The sequence below is a fragment of the Heteronotia binoei genome, chromosome 18, assembly GCF_032191835.1.
Source record: "Heteronotia binoei isolate CCM8104 ecotype False Entrance Well chromosome 18, APGP_CSIRO_Hbin_v1, whole genome shotgun sequence".
Taxonomy (NCBI): Eukaryota; Metazoa; Chordata; class Lepidosauria; order Squamata; family Gekkonidae; genus Heteronotia; species Heteronotia binoei.
Genome location: NC_083240.1, coordinates 1216154 through 1238511, shown reverse-complemented (window position 1 = coordinate 1238511; position 22358 = coordinate 1216154). Strand labels below are relative to the sequence as shown.

Sequence of the window (22358 nt, the reverse complement as noted above, 5' to 3'; positions counted from 1 at the left end):
GTTTGAGTCCCCGCTCCTCCTCCACACGCAGCCGGCTGGGTGACCTTGGATCAGTCCCAAGTTCTCACAGAGCTGTTCTCTAGCTGCCCCTCTCCAGGGCCTCAGGAAGAGACAAGCCTTTCCCAGTAGAAGAAGAGGAGACTGGATTTATACTCTGCCCTTCACTTGAAGTCTCAGAGAGATCTTCAATCTCCTTCCCCTCCCCCTCCTCACAAAAGTCACCCTGTGAGGGAGGTGGAGTTGAGCAAGCTCTTTTGAGAACTGTGACTGACCCAAGGTGGAGGAGTGAGGGAATCAAACCAGTTCTCACCACACCAAACTGGCTCTCCAGCACACCAGCTACTCAGGTTCCTTTCCCCGGAGATGCCAGAAATTAAACCTTGGACCACTCAGCATGCAGAACTTGACTTCTAGAATTCAGCCTGGCCCTCCTCGTGCAGGGCTCCCTACAAGCCAGAGCCCAAAGGGCAAACCCCACCTCAAGTGGGGAAACCACTGTCACAGGGAATGCTGGTATCTGCCACTTGAGATGGCTTTCACCAGGATTAGACACCTTACAGAGCACGGACCACACGCCTGTTAACAAATACTGCCCATCACAGCTAAGTAAACCCCCTTGTCCAGAGGCACTCTACCTTTGACTAGACACACACAAAGCTGCCTTATCTGGAATGAGACCTTTGGCCCATCAGGCTCAGCTCTGTCTGCTCTCCAAGGTCTCGGGCAGAAAAGGGTCTTTCACATCACCTGCCCCCTATTCGTCTGGAGGCACCAGGGACAGAACCCGCATTCCAAACAGAGACTGTTCCATGGAGGCAGAGCTCCTCCCACCCCAGAGTCCCAGAGGCTGAGAAGAATGACAGCGGGAAGGCTGATACATTCGTGCCCTGGGCTTTCTGACGGGCCCTGCTGGTCGACACGGATGCTCAGCCTGATCCTGCAGGGCTTCTCCTCTGTCTTTACAATTGGATAAAGTCAGAGATGCTGATGGGACATGACAAAAGTCTCTGCTTTGCACAGGCCCTTTTTGCCTGGAAGGGCAATTAAAAGAGAGAGAGGACTGATGAGGATCCAGATCATTTCATGTCTTCCCCAAAAGCAAAAGGATGGCAGCTCTCTTTCACCAGAGGTGAAGCAGAGGCAAACCTTTGAAGCCAAAGGACACAACTGCAAAGGGGGGGGGGGGAGCTATTCCAGAACCTCTGGGGTAGATGAAGGGGAGGGAAGGACATTGTGGAGTCAAAAAAAAGAAAGAAAAAGCTTTGTAGATTAATCATAATACGTGAATAAAGAGTCCCCCTTTTCCATCTGCTTCCTTTTATTCTCTTCTTTTGGGGAGAAAGGAGGAGAGAATCAATGGTAGCTCATCAAAACCAACGGATTTTGCAGCCGGTCTGATGAGAAAAGCAGATCTCTGCCAAAAAAGAGAGCGTCTCTGGCATCCCCCGAGGCAGCTGAGCCTCCATTCGGTCTAATTAGACAAAACCAACAGCCAAACCTTCAGGAGGCGACATGTTGAGGCCTCTCCTGCCAACGGGAACTGTCCCTCTAGAGCTGGAGCAGGCCGAGCGGGACGCAGACGGTGGCCCAAAAGTTTTGCATCTGTTATGGCGGCTAATTGGATTTCTAAAAGATGACATTCAGAAGTCCTCTTTTTGCCGTGAGGATGGGATGCCCAGAGAGGCTGCTGAGAGGCTACAGGAATGGAGGGGGGGGGACCCCCTGAGGGGGTGGCAGAGGTGGGGGCTGGCCTAACTGGGTTGCAAGGAGAACCAGCCCCACAATTAGGGCTCCAGCTGTGAAAACAGTCGTAAAATCCTTCCCAACTCCCCTCCCTCAACCACTGTCTGCAGTTGGTAGGGAATGGTTCAAAACAGACAAGCCACCCTTCAAAGCTGCATTGATTTCTGCGGTTGGAGGACAAACAAGGACCTCTAAGTGGCAAATTTACCTTCCTGGCTGCCTTGTTTTCCTGGCACTCCCACCCCATCGACTGTGCACAAACCACTCAACACATCCCACTAATTGCAGCCCAGAGAGAGCCATACCGGCTGCCTCCTCTCCCGCTCGTTGTGATTATTATTGTGGGGATTATTAGGCGGTGAGAGGGTCAATGTTTCCTCTCAGTTCCAGCCTCCACGCTTCAAGAAAAACTAATTTGGTAGAGAACAAAGTCTCTGCTGGGCTGCTCACATGAAGACACGGTGTTTGGCCCACCTCCAACCACCCTCGGAACACACAAGAAGCTGCCTAATTCTCAGAGGTGGAATTCTAGCAGGAGCTCCTTTGCATATTAGGCCACACACCCCTGATGTGGCCAATCCTCCAAGAGCTTACAAGGCTCTTTTTTGTAAGCTCTTGGAGGATTGGCTACATCAGGGAGGTGTGGCCTAATATGCAAAGGAGCTCCTGCTAGAATTCCATCCCTGCCCCTAACCTGAAGCCCCACAAGGCCAGTATTGTCCACTCAGGCTGAGGTCTTTCATATCACCTCTTGACTGGAGATGCTGGGAACTGAACCCAGGATCTACAGCATGCAAAGCGTGGCTCCTCCACTGAGCCACGGCCCTTCTGTGACCAACCTGCCACACTAGGCTGCCGCCTGCCAGCCTCCACAGCTCTTGGGCCTCCCCACAGCACCCCACTCTTCCTTCCCCGGCCCACGGTCTTCTCTGCCACCTGCGCACCCTCACCTGCAGGTCGAGAGCCTTGGAGGAAAAGGCCAGCACACGGCAAACCAGGATGGGGCACCAGAAGGGGGCTTTGCTCTTCTTGTCTTCCTCGGGACACAGCCAGCCGGGCTGGTTTTCTTCCCCTGGAGCAAAAGGAAGAAACAAGGCGAAGTGAAGAGCCGGCAGCACGGCGAACAGCACCCAAGTCCAGACTAATAGTGTTTCTTGCAGATAGATCCAGGCGGGCAGCCGTGTTGGTCTGAAGCAGTAGAACAAAGCGAGAGTCAAGCGCCACCTTTAAGACCAACCAAGTTTTATTCAGAACGTAAACATTCAGAACGTTTACTGCAGTATGAGCTTCTGTGAGACGCAGCTCCCTTTCTCAAAAATGCAAAGAGTCAGACTTGGCTCCAGCGAGCCCTGCCTCTGCAATGGACTCCCAAGTCTACGCCTTGGGCACATCACAGTCTGAACCTGTAAAACGGGCACAGTGGTGACCTGCCCCACACAATGAGGATGTCATGGAGAGAAGAAATGGTCAACTCTAGTAAATAAGAACCAAACCAATCCCATTAAAAAAAAAATTCTGGACCCACTCATAGCAGTCCCAATCATACCCTAGCAACGCACTTTCAGGGTTGGTACCTGGCTGACTTTAGACCCAATCCAGTCTCCGAGGGACTCAGAGCATACAGTCTTTATCCTACCGCGTCCAAACCACAAGAAGTGTGGGGGGGGCACCTGTGGAATGCTCCCCCTTGCAAAAACACAAAGCCTGCATATCTCCCATTAGCCTCGCTGCACGTTTCCCTCCCCAACCACCAAATGCAAGGTACAAAGGTCTCATTCCAGAGCCCTCATATTCTAATGGGAATGCTACTGTGTTACACCAAAGGAAGACATGACCCTCCCTAGGTTAATTGAACTAAGCATTTTGATGGCTGATGCCTCCTTCTCACTGGATGTGTTATTTGGGGGGGGGGGGGAAGGGGTTGGGGAGGAGTCATTTATTTATTTTATTTCTATCCCACCCTCCCTGCGAAGGCATGCTCAGGGTGGCTTACATGTTCATATAAATACATGGAATATAAAATCACATTAAGATATCAAAACATAGAAAATCAAACCATTTCAAGTGCTATAATGATTCTTGAATTTTTCTGTCCTGTTGTTCCAGCTGGATGTTCTAGGTTCATGCTTGAGGTGGCCCAGTTGTTTCGGAGTCTGTTGCAGCCTGAGATCTTAATTTACAAATGCCTGGGGAAGAGTGCCGTTTTATATTTAGGCAGTGGAGAAAGAGGGGTTTGTACGGGGGGTGGCAACCGGTTGAGCTGAGGGGCTCCAAGTGCACACAGCGTTTGATTTCTGGGAAACTGCTTTTACGAGGAACACTTTCTACTGCCTATTTGTGCCCCAGCAGATCTCATGCAAGTGCGCAGAGTTCCGGCCCTCTGCAGCCTCCTGCGCTTTGCTCTTCCCAGCCAGGCTCTGCAGCCATCCAGAAGCTCTGCCATCCCATCAGCAGCTGCACAGGAAGAATTGAGGAACAATAAGAAGGGGGGGGGCACCCAGCTCCTCCATATTAGAGTTTTGCACACACTTTATTTTTAAGTGGCGGTTGCAGTTTTCCCCCCAAGCACTTTGGATTAAAATAGGCCAGCAAACTGTTAAAAAGAAAAAACAAGAGAATCAAATCATTGCTGCCTGGGGGAAGCTGGGGATCCAAATAAGATTTCAAATGAATTTCCCCCTCCCCTCTCCTCCATTAAAAAGAGGTTTTAAAAAAGGCTCTCTTGCCACAGCGGCGGCTGAAGTTAAATAGCAAACAGAGATAAGAAGGAACAGAAGGGTCTTGTGGGAGCTTGAAGCAAGTGAGCAGAGCGGGGGGGAGTGCAAGGAACGTAAAGGGAGGATGGGGCTGCCCAGAACCACCAGCTGCTTTCTTTTCCTTCCTCCCATTAAGGAAGAAGAGATTAAAGGGCGGAAGATGCTCAGAACAATGACATTGCAGGGTTATCTGTTTGAGGGCAGATGGTGGGGATGCTCTTGTTCTTTTACATTCTCAAACAAACTTCCAGAGGGGACTTGCTCCATTTAAGCAGTTACGGAGGGCTTTCATCCTGCCTTTAAACAGCCCTAGTGAGGAACGGGAGCTGCTTCTTCCATGAGCTCCCCCACAGAGCACAACAGGAAGGGTCATAAGAACATAAGAGGAGCCATGTAGGATCAGGGCAGTGGCCGATCCAGTCCAACACTCTGCGTCACATAAGGACATAAGAGGAGCCATGTTGGATCAGGCCAGTGGCCCATCCAGTCCAACACTCTGTGTCACATAAGAACGTAAGAGAAGCCATGTTGGATCAGGCCAATGGCCCATCCAGTCCAACACTCTGTGTCACAGAAGAACATAAGAGAAGCCATGTTGGATCAGGCCAATGGCCCATCCAGTCCAACACTCTGTGTCACAGAAGAACATAAGAGAAGCCCTGTTGGATCAGGCCAATGGCCCATCCAGTCCAACACTCTGTGTCACAGAAGAACATAAGAGAAGCCATGTTGGATCAGGCCAATGGCCCATCCAGTCCAACACTCTGTGTCACATAAGAACATAAGAGAAGCCATGTTGGATCAGGCCAATGGCCCATCCAGTCCAACACTCTGTGTCACATAAGAGAAGCCATGTTGGATCAGGCCAGTGGCCCATCCAGTCCAACACTCTGTGTCTCATAAGAACATAAGAGAAGCCATGCTGGATCAGACTAATGGCCCATCCAGTCCAACACTCTGTGTCACATAAGAACATAAGAGAAGCCATCTTGGATCAGGCCAATGTCCCATCCAGTCCAACACTCTGTGTCACATAAGAACAGAAGAGAAGCCCTGTTGGATCAGGCCAATGGCACATCCAGTCCAACACTCTGCGTCACATAAGAACATAAGAGGAGCCATGTTGGATCAGGCCAATGGCCCATCCAGTCCAACACTTCGTGTCACACAGTGGGCAAAAAACCAGGCGCCATCAGGAGGTCCACCAGTGGGCCCAGGACACTAGAAGCCCTTCCACTGTGCCCCCCCAGCACCAAGAATACAGAGCACTGCTGCCCGAGACATAAGAGAAGCCATGTTGGATCAGGCCAATGGCCCATCCAGTCCAACACTTGGTGTCACACAGAGGGCAAAAAACCAGGCGCCATCAGGAGGTCCACCAGTGGGGACAGGACACTAGAAACCCTCCCACTGTGCCCCACCCCCAAGCACCAAGAATACAGAACACCACTGCCCCAGACATAAGAACGTAAGGGAAGCCATGTTGGATCAGGCCATGGCCCATCCAGTCCAACACTCTGTGTCACACAGTAGCCAAAAAACCCAGGAGGACCATCAGTGGGACTAGGACACTAGAAGCCCTCCCACTGTGCCCCCTCAAGTACCAAGAGTACAGAGCACTGCTGCCCCAGACATAAGAGAAGCCATGTTGGATTAGGACAATGGCCCATCCAGTTCAACACCCTGTGTCACACAGTGGCCAAAAAAAACAGGTGCCATCAGGAGGTCCACCAGTGGGGCCAGGTGGACCTCCTACTCTGCCCCCCCCCCAAGCACCAAGAATGCAGAGCATCACTGCCCCAGACAGAGAGTTCCAACAATAAGCAGTTTTTGGTGCAAGGAAGACCTGGGTAAGTCAGAACCGCAAGTGCTCACAGGAACACTAGGGGGGAGGAAGGCCCAAAACTCCTTAGTGCAGCCACTCATCCCAGTCTGAGGGCATCTGGACTTGAAAAGGGTCGCCAGCCTGAGAGCCCCTGCCAGTCACAGCCTGGCTGCACAAAGGGCTTGATTCTGCCTAAGGCAGCCGCAGGTTCTGGGGGAAGTCGGAATTTATCCTGGAGGCAGGGCCGGCTCTCCCGCTAGGCAAACTAGGCGGTTGCCTAGGGCGCTGAGAGGCAGGGGGCAGCAAACTGGGCTCTCGACCCCCCCTCCGGTGCCCCAGGCAAGCGCTTAGCTTGCCTCCCTCCCCACCGCCACTGCTGCCGTTAGCCCCCTCCGGGCCACCGCCATCCCCTCTCTGCGCTGTGTCCTGCCTGCCCCCATGCGCCCCCCCCCACCAGTGCTCCGCTGGCCTGCTTGTCACCAGCTAAAAGTAAGCTTTGCCAGCTTCGCAGCTTGCTCCTGGCACTCCCCAACGGCTCCCCCCCTCCAGCTCCGCACCCCCTCCCTCCCTCCCCCACGTATCAATGCCGGAACTGGCTCTAATGCCGCATTCCCCCCGCCCACTCCACTGGCCTGCCCGACGCGGCTAAAAGCCCTCCCAGCTGCTGTTTCGGCGACGCACAACAAGAGAGAGTTTTCCCCTCATTTGGATGCATCTAACCAGTGTCTGTTTTCTTTAAAAAAAGAAGAAATCATGTTTGATTGTTTGATGGCTTTTTGTTTATCCAAGTGTGATTTATGTATTTGATTTGGAAGCCATCCCAAATGTGAGGAGCAGGACAGGAAACAAACAGACACAAACCCCTTCCTTTCTCCCAGGTGGCAGATCCAAGAGCGGCAGACGTTCCCAGGAGGCCAGGGCTGGCGGGCCACAACTGGAGCTCTGCAACCCCACCCCCCTCTTCCTTTGCTGGGGCAGAATCCTGCCCAAAGGACAGAGCTGTGTGGGGTCCAGAGAGGTGCCTGGACCAGATCTTGCTTGTGGCACAAATGCACACTGGCCAGCTTAGGCAGGCCACCCAGCTGTCACCCACCACCTGCCCGCCACCCCATAACGCTGCTGCCCTACCCGACAAGGCTTCCATTCGGACATACGAGGCTAATGCTGATGGGCTACGGGATCATTCGCTGGTAAGATTCACAGGCCTCTGGTCCAGAGCCCTGCTTAAAGCAGCTCACACAGTAGAAATGATACCATTCAAACCACAGACATGACCACCAGATTATTATGACTATTTATGTAATGAGCTGTAACAACAACATTCAGCTGCCTGCAATTATATCCTTCCAACTGCCCTCAGGCTTCAAGCACACCATAAAACACTTGGAACAGTTGTTAAAGCTGGCGGGGGGAATGTTTTGGCTGAGGGCTTAGGGAACCCCCAAGGGGAATGTCATTTCAAAGACAAGGTGCCACCACCCCAAAAGCCCTGCTTCTGGTCACCACTTGCCTGTGTGTGGGGGGGGGGGGGACGACAGAGAGGTCTAACAGGACTGTTGTCAGACTGTGACGTTCATAATGTCGGCCTACCTCACAGGGCTGTCACATTCTGTGTGTGAGAAGAGCTCTGAATGTCCAAAAGGTGACACACATGCGAAACAGCGCTATTTCTCTGCTTTCTGCTACTGCTGCCTGGCAGCCTCTGCCTTCCGTTTACGTAAAAGGAGGACTTGTTTTCCTCATTGCAGAAAACCCTTTTGGCCAGCAGCAACCTCATTTCCCTGCAAGGGCCCCTTCTGAGAGAGCGGCAGGCCTGGTTCCCTGGGTTCCCATCCATACATCCAACCTCCCTTCCCACCCCCAGTGCCAGAACGTAGGAACATAAGAACATAAGAACATAAGAGAAGCCATGTTGGATCAGGCCAATGGCCCATCAAGTCCAACACTCTGTGTCACACAGTGGCAAAAAAATTTTTTTTTTATATACACATACACTGTGGCTAATAGCCACTGATGGACCTGTGCTCCATATTTTTATCTAAACCCTTCTTGAATGTGGCTATACTTGTGGCCGCCACCACCTCCTGTGGCAGTGAATTCCACACGTTAATCACCCTTTGGGTGAAGAAGTACTTCCTTTTATCCGTTTTAACCTTCCTGCTCAGCAATTTCATGGAATGCCCACGAGTTCTTGTATTGTGAGAAAGGGAGAAAAGTACTTTCTCTTAGGAACATAAGAGAAGCCCTGTTGGATCAGGCCAGTGGCCCCTCCAGTCCAACACTCTGAGTCACATAAGAACATAAGAGAAGCCCTGTTGGATCAGGCCAGTGGCCCATCCAGTCCAACACTCTGTGTCACATAAGAACATAAGAGAAGCCCTGTTGGATCAGGCTAATGGCCCCTCCAGTCCAACACTCTGTGTCACATAAGAGCATAAGAGAAGCCCTGTTGGATCAGGCTAATGGCCCCTCCAGTCCAACACTCTGTGTCACAGAAGAACATAAGAGAAGCCCTGTTGGATCAGGCCAATGGCCCATCCAGTCCAACACTCTGCGTCACATAAGAACATAAGAGAAGCCCTGTTGGATCAGGCCCATCCAGTCCAACACTCTGCGTCACATAAGAACAGAAGAGAAGCCCTGTTGGATCAGGCCAGTGGCCCCTCCAGTCCAACACTCTGTGTCACAGAAGAACATAAGAGAAGCCCTGTTGGATCAGGCCAATGGCCCCTCCAGTCCAACACTCTGTGTCACATAAGAACATAAGAGAAGCCATGTTTGATCAGGCCAGTGGCCCATCCAGTCCAACACTCTGTGTCACATAAGAGCATAAGAGAAGCCCTGTTGGATCAGGCCAGTGGCCCATCCAGTCCAACACTCTGCGTCACATAAGAACATAAGAGAAGCCCTGTTGGATCAGGCCAGTGGCCCATCCAGTCCAACACTCTGTGTCACATAAGAACATAAGAGAAGCCCTGTTGGATCAGGCCAGTGGCCCATCCAGTCCAACACTCTGTGTCACATAAGAACAGAAGAGAAGCCCTGTTGGATCAGGCCAGTGGCCCATCCAGTCCAACACTCTGTGTCACATAAGAACAGAAGAGAAGCCCTGTTGGATCAGGCCAGTGGCCCATCCAGTCCAACACTCTATGTCACATAAGAACATAAGAGAAGCCCTGTTGGATCAGGCCAGTGGCCCATCCAGTCCAACACTCTGTGTCACATAAGAACATAAGAGAAGCCCTGTTGGATCAGGCCAGTGGCCCATCCAGTCCAACACTCTGTGTCACATAAGAACAGAAGAGAAGCCCTGTTGGATCAGGCCAGTGGCCCCTCCAGTCCAACACTCTGTGTCACACAGTGGCCAAAATATACACACACACTGTGGCTAATAGCCACTGATGGACCTCTGCTCCATATTTTTATCCAATCCCCTCTTGAAGCTTGCTATGCTTGCAGCCACCACCACCACCTCCTGTGGCAGTGAATTCCACGTGTTAATCACCTTTTGGGTGAAGAAGGACTTCCTTTTATCCGTTCTAACCCTACTGCTCAGCAATTTCACTGAATGTCCACGAGTTCTTGTATTGTGAGAAAGGGAGAAAAGGACTTCTTTCTCTACTTTCTCCATCCCCTCCATAATCTTGTCAACCTCTCTCATGTCACCCCGCAGTCAACAGAACTGGCACCTCCTCCTCCCCCTCTTCCCTGATCCCTTCTCTCAGCCCCTTCAACAGCCTCAACAGTCTTCTTCAGCTACTAGTGGTGGAGCATGGGGGGAGGATGGGGGGCAGAAGAGAAGGAACTTGGGTTGGCAACTGGTGAAGTCCGGACTGGACCTCAAGGGCAGCCAGCTGCCCCTCCTTATACAAGATGAAGCTTATAACCCAAATTCCCAGCCCTGCTATGCTAGACCTCAGCTCCAGGGAAGAATTCTACAAGCAGAATCACAAGTAGGACACAGTGCCCCAAAACACACCACAGGCAGGACGGTGGCAGCTGACTGGTGGAGAACATTTGGTTCAAATGAAAGCTCCTCCCTTCAGACTCCACAACTACAAACATTTCAGGGAAGAGAGAGGAGCCCAGCCAGCCCTCAAAGCACCTCCCTCCCTCCTTCCTTCCTGAAGAAACCAGAGTACTCTCCTGTCACTCCCAGGAGATACGGGCAGCTGCCATTGGAGTAATTTATTTCTCTCCTTCACTAGGTGCCCTCGGGAGTGGCAACTCAGCTCTTTAATTACAGAAAAATTAAAAACACAAACCAAGAGCAGCTAACAGAACGCAGGAGGGATGCTGGTCCGGGAGTTGTGCAGGGAGGAGGAGGGAGGCTCACGTCCACCAAACACACAGGAAGGGGGGAAAGCAGAAGCTGATGGTGGTAATTATATAAGAAGGGAACCAATGATAAGTGGAATTCAAGGCTGCTCAGAAAAGTTTGCTCCCACTTCCTGTTCTTCACACACTTCCAGCCTACAAAAAAATGTTCTGTGAAACTCTAAAGTTTGCATTCTAAATACTGGTTGGCCCCAGTAAAGGGGGCAACTAGGATGGGGCCTGAATTGCATTTCTGCCAGCGTGAGAACAGGCAGAGCAGCAGAGCACCACATCTGTTGGCACGGGAGGAAAAAAGGAAAGGTCCCAGTACCAGTCGTTTCCGACTCTGGGGTGACGTTGCTTTCACGATGTTTTCACGGCAGACCTTTTTACGGGGTGGTTTGCCATTAGAACATAAGAGAAGCCATGTTGGATCAGGCCAACGGCCCATCCAGTCCAACACTCTGTGTCACACAGTGGCAAAAAAAATTATATATACACACACACTGTGGCTAATAGCCACTGATGGACCTGTGCTCCATATTTTTATCTAAACCCCTCTTGAAGGTGGCTATACTTGTGGCCGCCACCACCTCCTGTGGCAGTGAATTCCACATGTTAATCACCCTTTGGGTGAAGAAGGACTTCCTTTTATCCGTTTTAACCTGTCTGCTCAGCAATTTCATCGAATGCCCACGAGTTCTTGTATTGTGAGAAAGGGAGAAAAGTACTTCTTTCTCTACTTTCTCCATCCCATGCATTATCTTGTAAACCTCTATCATGTCACCCCGCAGTCGACGTTTCTCCAAGCTAAAGAGTCCCAAGCGTTTCAACCTTTCTTCATAGGGAAAGTGCTCCAGCCCTTTAATCATTCTAATTGCCCTTCTCTGGACTTTCTCCAATGCTATAATATCCTTTTTGAGGTGCGGCGACCAGAACTGCACACAGTACTCCAAATGAGACCGCACCATCGATTTATACAGAGGCATTATGATACTGGCTGATTTGTTTTCAATTCCCTTCCTAATAATTCCCAGCATGGCGTTGGCCTTTTTTATTGCCATCGCACACTGTCTTGACATTTTCAGTGAGTTATCTACCACGACCCCAAGATCTCTCTCTTGGTCAGTCTCTGCCAGTTCACACCCCATCAACTTGTATTTGTAGCTGGGATTCTTGGCCCCAATGTGCATTACTTTGCACTTGGCCGCATTGAACCGCATCTGCCACGTTGACACCCACTCACCCAGCCTCAACAGATCCCTTTAGAGTTCCTCACAATCCTCTCTGGTTCTCACCACCCTGAACAATTTAGTGTCATCCGCAAACTTGGCCACTTCACTGCTCACTCCCAACTCTAAATCATTTATGAACAAGTTAAAGAGCATGGGACCCAGTACCGAGCCCTGCGGCACCCCACTGCTTACCGTCCTCCACTGCGAAGACTGCCCATTTATACTCACTCTCTGCTTCCTATTACTCAGCCAGTTTTTGATCCACAAGAGGACCTGTCCTTTTACTCCATGACTCTCCAGCTTTCTAAGGAGCCTTTGATGAGGAACTTTATCAAAAGCTTTCTGGAAGTCAAGGTAAACAACATCTATCGGGTCTCCTTTGTCCACATGTTTGTTCACCCCCTCAAAGAAATGTAACAGGTTAGTGAGGCAAGATCTTCCCTTGCAGAACCCATGCTGAGTCTTTCTCAATAACCGTGTTCATCAATGTGCCTACTCATTCTGTCCTTGATGATGGTTTCTACCAACTTTCCTGGTATTGAAGTCAGACTGACTGGCCTGTAATTTCCCGGATCTCCTCTGGAACCCTTTTTAAAGATGGGGGTGACATTTGCTACCCTCCAGTCCTCAGGAATGGAGGCAGATTTCAATGAAAGATTACATTGCCTTCCCCAGTCTTTTACACTTCCCCCCCCAGCAAGCTGGGGACTCATTTGACCGACCTCGGAAGGATAGAAGGCTGAGTTAACCTGGAGCCGGCTACCTGAAAACCCAGCTTCCACCAGGGATCGAACTCAGGTCATGAGCAGAGCTTAGGACTGCAGTACTGCAGCTTTAACACTTTGCCCCATGGGGCTCAGAGCTGGCACAAAAGGGGGTGGCAAATCCTGCCAGTTCCCTCCTCTCATTGAGCCCCACTCCCCCCACCCATGCACAGACGCATGCAGACTTTTCCTGATGGTTCCCTGACCCCCAGGAGCTGGCTCTGTGGGCTGCAGCAGGGCCTGGGGGCTAGGAAGGGTCTCTCACAATGCAGCCTGTTCCCTGATCCAGTCAACGGTTAAAGGAAGGAAGGTCACTCACGGAGAGCAATCTTGGCCAAGTGCAGGCGGTTCACCCAGGAGATCTTGCTGAGGGGGTTGGGAGTGATGAAGACCACCATGACGCTGATGGGGCGACCAGACCTGCGTTGGAGAACAATTGAGGATTATAAAGGGTGCTGGGAGACGGACGGCCACCAAGGCAGTGGGTCAGCACTGTTACTACCCGAAGAGGCAAGAAAATTCAGGGGGTGAGTTTTAATCCACCAACTTTTGCTGCTGCTCTCCCCTGCCCCCTCCTCCCCCCACACTGAAAAAAGATATTGCTCAGGCTGACAAGCCAGTAAAGAGCTCTTGAAGTACCTGAGCCCTTGCAGGTCACACAGCCCTGGGCCAAAGCTGACCTTTTTTTTAAAAAGGAGAGAAACTGAAAAGGGAAGTCAAACACAACAGTTCCACCAACAAAGGTGAACTCTGGTTTTCCTTCTTACAATGTGACTGAAAAAGTTAAGCTGAAATCAAGCACATCTTTTAAATCTGTGAGATGTTTTTAGAGGAAGAAGAAGAAGAGATTGCATTTACACCCCACCCTTCACTTGAAGTCTCAGAGCAGCTTCCAATCTCCTTTCTCTTCCCTTCCCCACAACAGACACCCTGTGAGGTAGGTGGGGCTGAGAGGGCTCTAGAGGAGAGAAGTGTTCTTGAGAAAACAGCTCTGAAAAAAAACTTGTGACTGACTCAAGGTCAGACCAGGAGGGGGCATGTAGAGGAGTGGGGGATCAAAGCCAGTTCTCCCAGATGAGAGTCCATGCTCCTAAACACTACACCAAACTGGCTCCACCAAAAATACTGAGTGGACTTGGACTTGTTTCTGTTTGGAAACCATTTTGAGTCTAGTGCATTACAGTCTGAGGAAACGGCTTATTCTCAAAATAACAGAGCTGGCATTGCCTTCTATCAATCAATGATCAGCCTCCCTTGACTGATCTTTCTGGTGGTGGAAAGAGCCTTCAAGCCGCGGCCAACTTATGGAGACCCCACAGAGATGTTCAGAGGTGATCTGCCACAGCCTGCCTCTGTGTCAGTGGTCTCCCATTCAAGTATTAAGCAGGACTGACCCTCTTTAGCTTCTGAGATCTGACAAGATTGGGCTAACCTGGGCCATCCAAGTGAGGGCAGTAATCTCTTTATTAACCTGTGAATGACAAATGAAGCTTCCTTAGAGAGCCAGTTTGGTGTAGTGCTTAAGTGCGTGGACTCTTATCTGGGAGAACCGGGTTTGATTCCCCACTCCTCCACTTGCAGTTACTGAAATGGCCTTGGGGCAGCCATAGCTCTCGCAGGAGTTGTCCTTGAAAGGGCAGCTGCTGTAAGAGCTCTCTCAGTCCCACCCACCTCACAGGGTTTCTGTTGTGGGGAGAGAAGATAAAGGAGATTGTGAGCCGCTTGTAAGGGCGGGGTATAAATCTGCAGTCTTCTTCTTCTTCTAACACTGAATCAGGCCCTTGGTCCATCAAAGTCAGTGTTGTCTACTCAGACTAGCAGAGGTCTTTCACATCACCTGGTACCTCATCCTATCAAGTGGAGATGCTGGGGATCGAACCTGGGGCCTTCAGTATGACAAGCAGATGCTCGGCCAATAAGCCACAGTCCCTTCCCTCCCCTAGATCTTCCAGAATTCTAAAAAATGCCTATGCTTTTAAAGTTCTTTTTTAATTCCAATTTTTAAAACATACCGATTGGACAAAAAGTCAGACATTGCTAATGATTTCTAGCAGGCAGACGACTCTAATGACCATCTCTTCCCTTATGAAGCAGCTTCCTCTCCCACAGAGAAGTGGGTGCAGAGAAGCATCACTCCCCCTTGGCTTTTGAAGAAATCAAAGAGACACATCCAATAAGAGCAGCCTTGGAAGAAGACCCGGGAGATGGCCCTGCAATGCTAGAAGCTCCTTGCTTTGAACGGGTCATGCGGCAAGCTCTTCCACACACCCCAGACTCACTTGTCTGGCTTTCCTGGGAGTAGGAGGCGGAGACGGCACTTGTTGGCAGAATGGATCTCTTCCTCCTTCACCCTCATGAGCCGCTGCAGCGCCAAGCACCAGTCTCGCGCCACCGTCATGTTCAGGTTCTAGAAGAAGGGAGGGGGGCAGGAATTAAACCAGATCCTTTTTCAAACGGAAGAGCAACCTGTCACTTGAAATACAACAGCCAATCAGAGGTGCGCACTCATTTCCCAGTGATGGAGAGACACAAAACAATGAAAAGGCCCAATTTCTTATATTCATTAGAATAAAGAAAGCCAACGGGGATGTGAAGAAACACATGTGGTAGTTCAAGGAGGTAAGAGGGAGGAGGAGAAAGCTGATGAAACTGATAAGCTTTCCAATAATCAAACAGATTGTACTGCAGAAAGGGAGGTGAGCCAGGAAAAAGGCAAAAAGAAGAACCGTCTACATCTTTGCCAGTGAAAACTACAGAAATGAACATTTAATGGCAATAATGACAGATACAAATGGAGCAAGAAAGGAAGACAACTGCACATCCCAACTACTGAGTCCAGGTTTTAGTTTCCCTTGTTGCCCCATTCTGGGACAAACTACAAAAGACAGTTTCTAATAAGTCAAGCTGAGATTCCCCAGACTAGACTTGCTTTCCCTACAGTCAGACAGCAGCTGTGCAAAACATCATTTTAAAAGTCTGAGGGGGCCAGTTTTTCTCGGGACCACAATACGGGGAGGGGGGGGGAGAGGGTGCCTGCATTCCCCTCATGCCAAAATGGCTCGGGGGGAGGGGGGATTATTTGCCTCATTTTGGAGCTGCATGTGCCAGGGCTGTTTTGGCTAAGGAAAATAGTGTGTGAGGGAGGGTGGAAGCCCCTCCCCCAAATTGGGCCCTGCAGACTTAAAAAAAACACGTTCCTGACTTACTAAAAATCATTTTGTGCCCTTTGGATGCCAGAGGCAGAAAACAGAGCTGCCTCTTGGCTAGACAGCACATAACAACCTGAATTGGCTGAATCCCAGGCAGGGCCAGTCCCAATAATATGACATCCTCATTTGCTTCCGGGAGTCTTTTGAGTCTCAGCCGCCTTGCTGGGAATGGGGCTCACCTGGTAAGTGCCGTGGAGGGTGCTGATGAGCAGCGTTATCTGCTGCACAACGGCCAGGTCCTTTTGTAGATCTTGGAGCTCCTGGAAGAGGCGAGGCGGGCCCAGATAGACTCTGTCTGAGGGAGGGAGGGAGGGAGGAGGAAGACAGGGCACATTTAGTCGCAGGTTCTGACCCTGGCACAAGACAGTGGACGCGTTTCTTAAGGCTGATTGCTCAGCTCTTATCAAGCTAATTACTATACAAATCAGACCTTTGCCTCTTGAGTTTCTTCTCTGCTATACCCCCGCCACCTTCTGACAGCGATACAAGGAGTCGGAAATCTCCACTCCGACTTGTTTCTGCCAAAGGGAGCTTTGACTCTCAAAAGCTTACGCCCAAAAAACCTTATCGGTCTAGCATTTTTTTAATGGTTATGCTGGACCCTACTTGCATTCTCAAATCAGATCCTGGCCTGGTCTGACCTCCTCTCTCCCTCTGGGCCCCTCTTCTCACCTGGGACTAATTTCTGCTGGGTTTTTCCTTCTGCACCTGACCTTAAACCTGCTGATTAGCTCCTTTGCCCTCCCTCCTGGCTGCTGGAACGTGGCCTTCACCGAAGCCTGACGAGCAGCCACTATGTTGCACAGACAGGCAGTGCCAGAAATTTTGACAGGGCATTTAGAATACTGCATAGCTATGATTAGTCATGGAGTTTGGCTTCGTAAAGAAGCACGGCAAAGGGTCTCTTGGGTACCAATCAGCCTCTGTGGATAACTGAGAAAGAGGCAGATGAGTACGTGAGCGTGGGAGTCACACTGGCACCACAAGCCACTATCTGTGGGGAGCTCCCCAGTCAAATTAGCTAGGTGTCTGGAGGCAGGAAGAGCGGAAAGTCCCTCACTGTGAGATGACTGGCTGGTCGGCATGTGCTTCTTGGATCCCACGTTCTGGATGACCACGTTGTCCTTGTCGTGGCTGCAGCTCTCCTGCCCGACTTCCACCACCTGAATCTGCGGAAGGGCAGAATTCCATTTCACAATGTATTTGGGGCCCAGGGGGACAAGGCTGCTGATCTCCAACTGGCCTCTGCAACAGCAAAACAAACAAGCCTTTTCAGGAAAAAAAACAAAGACAGAAGGGAGGCAAATCTCCTGGCCCCATCCCCACCTGGGCTGAGATGACAGAACTTCACAGCAGCAGAACCACACTACCAAACCGGGCCTCTGCCCTGAATAAGAACGCTTCAAAGTTGAGTTCTAACCAGTATTAAGACATGTCAAGGGAGCCAGGAGGCACAATGGCCAAGAGAGCCCAGCCCATCTGCCCAAGAGCTCAGCGCAGGGTGCCTGGTTCTCTCTCCACCAAGTCCTATAAGGCTGAGTGGGATCGACTGGCCTAAAGTTACCTAAGAGAGATTCATGCCTGAGTGAGGAAAGGAACTCAGGTCACTTAGGCCGATTCCTCACCAGCATTTGCTCCGCCCCCGCGCTTCTCCTTGCCTCAGCACAAGCCATTGATTCCCCACCAGTCACTCCACAGTGCTTGGTGGGGACTGACATGATTGAGGTGGGTGACATGATTGAGGTTTACAAGATTATGCATGGGATGGAGAAAGTAGAGAAAGAAGTCCTTTCCCACAATACAAGAACTCCTGGGCATTCAATTAAATTGCTGAGCAGTCGGGTTAAAACGGAAAAAAAGGAAGTACTTCTTCACCCAAAGGGTGATTAACATGTGGAATTCACTGCCACAGGAGGTGGTGGCGGCTAGAAGCACAGCTTCAAGAGGAGGTTTGATAAAAATATGGAGCAGAGGTCCCTCAGTGGCCATTAGCCTCAGTGTGTGTGTGTGTATTTTGGCCACTGTGTGACACAGAGTGTTGGACTGGATGGGCCATTGGCCTGATCCAACATGGCTTCTCTTATGTTCTTATGTGACACAGAGTGTTGGACTGCAGGGGCCATTGGCCTAATCCAACATGGCTTCTCTTATGTTCTTCTTGCTTTGGGGCTACTTCCTATTCCCATCGTGGCAAGTTGATCCAACATGGCTTCTCTTATGTTCTTATGTGACACAGAGTGGACTGGATGGGACATTGGCCTGATCCAACAGGGCTTCTCTTATGTTCTTATGTGACTCAGAGTGTTGGACTGGAGGGGCCATTGGCCTAATCCAACATGGCTTCTCTTATGTTCTTCTTGCTTTGGGGCTACTTCCTATTTCCATCATGGCAAGTTGATCCAACATGGCTTCTCTTATGTTCTTATGTGACACAGAGTGTTGGACTGGATGGGCCATTGGCCTGATCCAACATGGCTCCTCTTATGTTCTTATGTGACTCAGAGTGTTGGACTGGAGGGGCCATTGGCCTGATCCAACATGGCTTCTCTTATGTTCTTCTTGCTTTGGGGCTACTTCCTATTCCCATCGTGGCAAATGGAACGCCAAAAAACCAGCATCCTGTTGCTGTGATGGTAATAGGAAGTAGCTGCAATGTAAGAGGCTCTTGCAGAGCAACTAGTGGGGAATCCATTGCTTGAGCCGGCGCAGGGAGAAGAGCGGGGGCGGAGCAAATGCCGGTGCGGAATCAGCCTTAGTTCATAGTCCCTCTTTGCGCTCACGCTAACTGCCTGGGGCACAGGAGCCAAGGCATTTAAAACATTTGGGGGAAACATCGAGCTGGGATGGTTTCTTCCATTGGAGGGAAGGAAGCAAAACATCCATGCACAAGGTTTAATGGAAAATTATAACCCAGAGCCAATGGCTAGCTGATGAAGGCAGCTTTGAGGCTTGAAACCTTGTGGATCCCTAGGCTGCTCCTGGATTTGAGACGGGAAAGGCTAAGGAAGGTGCTCCAAAGACTGTGGTAAAGGCAGTGCTCTGAACCCAATCAGAGGAACCGACAGGGAGAAGACGTGTTAGTTGAACGCAAGTGTTGATATTTATCTTAAATTGTGGTTTTTGCTCACTTTTAAATAGGAACCATCTTGGGCTTGTCAGCTTTACATCAGAAAGTGGCGCCAGGCTTGGGTTGGTTTCCACTCTGGCCCAGATTCTCTCCCCTTGAGTCCAGCTGATTCCCACTTGGAACCCTGGACTGACTGAATGCATTCCAGTGTTGCCTAAGCTTTCTTCTGGGAGGGACGGTGGCTCAGTGGTAGAGCACCTGCTTGGTAAGCAGAAGGTCCCAGGTTCAATCCCCGGCATCTCCCACTAAAAAGGATCCAGGCAAGTAGGCGTGTGAGAAACCTCCACTTGAGACCCTGGAGAGCAGCTGCCAGTCTGATTAGACAATATTGATTTTTATAGACCGAGGGGGGTCTGATTCAGTAGAAGGCAGCTTCATATGTTCACAGGGAGGGACGGTGGCTCAATGGTAGAGCATCTGCTTGGTAAGCAGAAGGTCCCAGGTTCAATCCCCAGCATCTCCAACTAAAAAGGGTCCAGGCAAGTAGGTGTGAAAAACCACAGCTTGAGACCCTGGAGAGCCACTGCCAGTCTGAGGAGACAAGACTGACTTCGATGGACCAAAGAGGGTCTGATTCAGTAGAAGGCAGCTTCATATGTTCATATTAGGGGAGGGATGGTGGCTCAGTGGTAGAGCATCTGCTTGGTAAGCAGAAGGTCCCAGGTTCAATCCCCGGCATCTCCAACTAAAAGGGTCCAGGCAAATAGGCGTGAAAAACCTCAGCTGAGACCCTGGAGAGCCTCTGCCAGTCTGAGTAGACAAGGCTGACTTGGATTGACCAAGGGTCTGATTCAATATAAGGCAGCTTCATATGTTCATCTGTTCCTTTCAGAAAAGGACAGGCCTTGCAGCAAATTTACTGGTTACAGCCAAAGGTAGATGTCCTGGAAAGGAAGGGGGGGTTGTCCCCCCTGCTACCAAGTGGTGAGAAATAGCTGTTCAGTATTGCCAAAATGCGGGGGGGGGGGGGGGGGACAAACTGAGATGATTAAGTGTGAAGGGCACATGCTCCTAGCAACTAAAATGACATCCCTTAGCTAAGAACTGTTTTAATATTTTTAATAGCTTTTGTAAGAATATTATACTTGTGGAACTAGGTAAAGGTTAATTCTTTTGAGCTTCCTTCCAGTGTGACTGCTACCAAGTCTTTACACCTTCTTGAAAATAATATATTGACAAATGTTTACATATTAAATTGTATTTACTCTCTCTATTCTTTCCCTGCCCTGTCTTCTGATGGGGGTTATATATTCCTCAACGCCTGCATTTGTCTTGACAGCCATCACCCTGCAAGTCAGGTTAGACTGAAAAAAGGACTGCTGTATCCAAAGCCACAGGATAAGAGTTCACACTAAATTGAATTTAAAGCTCTTATTCAGATCCTCTTTTATAGAATATTCCATTAAAGTCTTTCCCCTTCACAACACCACTGGAAACCATTTAGATTCATGGTTTTCAAGCTTCATTCCAAGTAGGGATTATTTCAGAAGTTGTCCTCATTTAAGTTTCTCCCTGGATTTTGAGGTTTTGCATTTTCCAGTCTTATTCCAGATATGGAAGTAATAAAGAACCCGCCACTTTTCTGTTTCTGTCTCCAAATTTTGCAGAGAGCAGCTCATGTGCCACAGTCTTCATCTTATTCACGTATTTTTCCTCCCTTTGTTACAATGCACTTGGGCACATCAACAATTCTTTGCATTTGGTGTTTCACAATTACAGAATCATAGTGTTGGAAAGGACCTCCAGGGTCATCTAGTCCAACTCCCTGCACAATGCAAGAACTTCACAAATACCTCTCCTCCACACACGTACATCCCCAGTGGCCCCTGCTCCAAGCCCAGAAGATGGCGAAGACCTCCAGGATCCCTGGCCAACATTTCCCTGGGTGTGTAAGAAGGTGCCACAAGAACTTCCCGTCCCCCTTCTTTTTATCAGCCCAATTCACAGGATTCTGTCAGATGGCCATCTAGCCTCTGTTTAAAACCCCCCAAGGAAAGAGAGCCCACCACCTCCCGAGGAAGCCTGTTCCACTGAGGAATCGCTCTAACAGTCAGGAAGTTCTTCCTAATGTTTATTCAGAAACTAATTTGATTTAATTTCAACCTGTTGGTTTTGGTCTGACCTTCTGGGGCAACAGAAAACAATTCCACACCAGCCTCTATATGACAGCCCTTCAAGTACTAGAAAATGGTGATCAGATCACCTCTCTGTCATCTCCTCTCCAGGCTAAACATGCCCAGCTCCTTCAGCCTTTCCTCATAGGACTTGGTCTCCAGACCCCTCACCATCTTCGTCGCCCTCCTCTGGACCTGTTCCAGCTTGTCTATATCCTTCTGAAATTGTGGTGCCCAGACCTGAACACAATACTCTAAGTGACGTCTTACCAGAGCAGGTTAAAGCATCTGAACACTATACTTTTGTTGATACAGCCCAAAACTGTGTTGGCCTTTTTAGCCACTGTAGCACACTGCTGACTCATGTTCAGTGAATGGTCCACTAAGATGCCTAGATCCTTTTCACACATACTACTGCCAAGACTAGTCTCCCCTACCCTAGAATTATACCTTTGATTTTTCCTAACAAAATGCACAGGCACACAAAGGTAAATCATAAAATGCTGCATACACAGAATCGTAATGCAATCACAGCAACACAAGGAAAGCTGCTTTTGTGCAATGCTTTATCAAAACACATGCACACATCAGTAACTTGTAGGGAGGGGGGGGAGGGAGAGGCAAATGAACAGAATAAGATGGATGCTGTCACAAACAGAAGATGATGATGATATTGGATTTATATCCCGCCCTCCACTCCGAAGAGTCTCAGAGCAGCTCACAATTTCCTTTACCTTCCTCCCTCAAAACAGACACCCTGTGAGGTGGGTGGGGCTGAGAGAACTATCGCAGCAGCTGCCCTTTCAAGGACAACTCCTGGGATAGCTATGGCTGACCCAAGGCCATTCCAGCAGCTGCAAGTGGAGGAGTGGGGAATCAAACCCGGTTCTCCCAGATAAGAGTCCGCACACTTAACCACTATGGTTTACCCAAAGCCATTTCAGCAGCTGCAAGGGGAGGAGTGGGGAATCAAACCTGGTTCTCCCAGATAAGAGTCCACTCACTTCACCACTATGGCTGACCCGAGGCCATTCCAGCAGCTGCAAGTGGAGGAGTGGGGAATCAAACCCGGTTCTCCCAGATAAGAGTCCACACACTTAACCACTATGGCTGACCCGAGGCCATTCCAGCAGCTGCAAGTGGAGGAGTGGGGAATCAAACCCGGTTCTCCCAGATAAGAGTCCACACACTTAACCACTACACCAAACTGGCTCTCAGTCTCTACAAGTCTACATGCCACAGCCATGCGAAGGAAGAACGGTGAAAAG

The 22358-nt window shown here is 50.0% G+C and overlaps 1 protein-coding gene across 4 annotated transcripts in view; it reads right to left on the bottom strand.

The window, feature by feature from the left end:
* ARHGEF10L (Rho guanine nucleotide exchange factor 10 like) overlaps window positions 1–22358 on the bottom strand; it is a 102330-nt gene that overhangs the window by 30711 nt on the left and 49261 nt on the right. For all 4 annotated transcript variants that reach the window (XM_060259024.1, XM_060259028.1, XM_060259026.1 and 1 more), the window contains 5 exons: window positions 16910–17094; window positions 16029–16144; window positions 14920–15047; window positions 12960–13060; window positions 2694–2815 (listed from right to left, as the gene is read on the bottom strand). In XM_060259024.1, the coding sequence (XP_060115007.1) occupies window positions 2694–2815; window positions 12960–13060; window positions 14920–15047; window positions 16029–16144; window positions 16910–17094 (652 nt within the window). The remainder of the gene's footprint in view (window positions 1–2693; window positions 2816–12959; window positions 13061–14919; window positions 15048–16028; window positions 16145–16909; window positions 17095–22358) is intronic.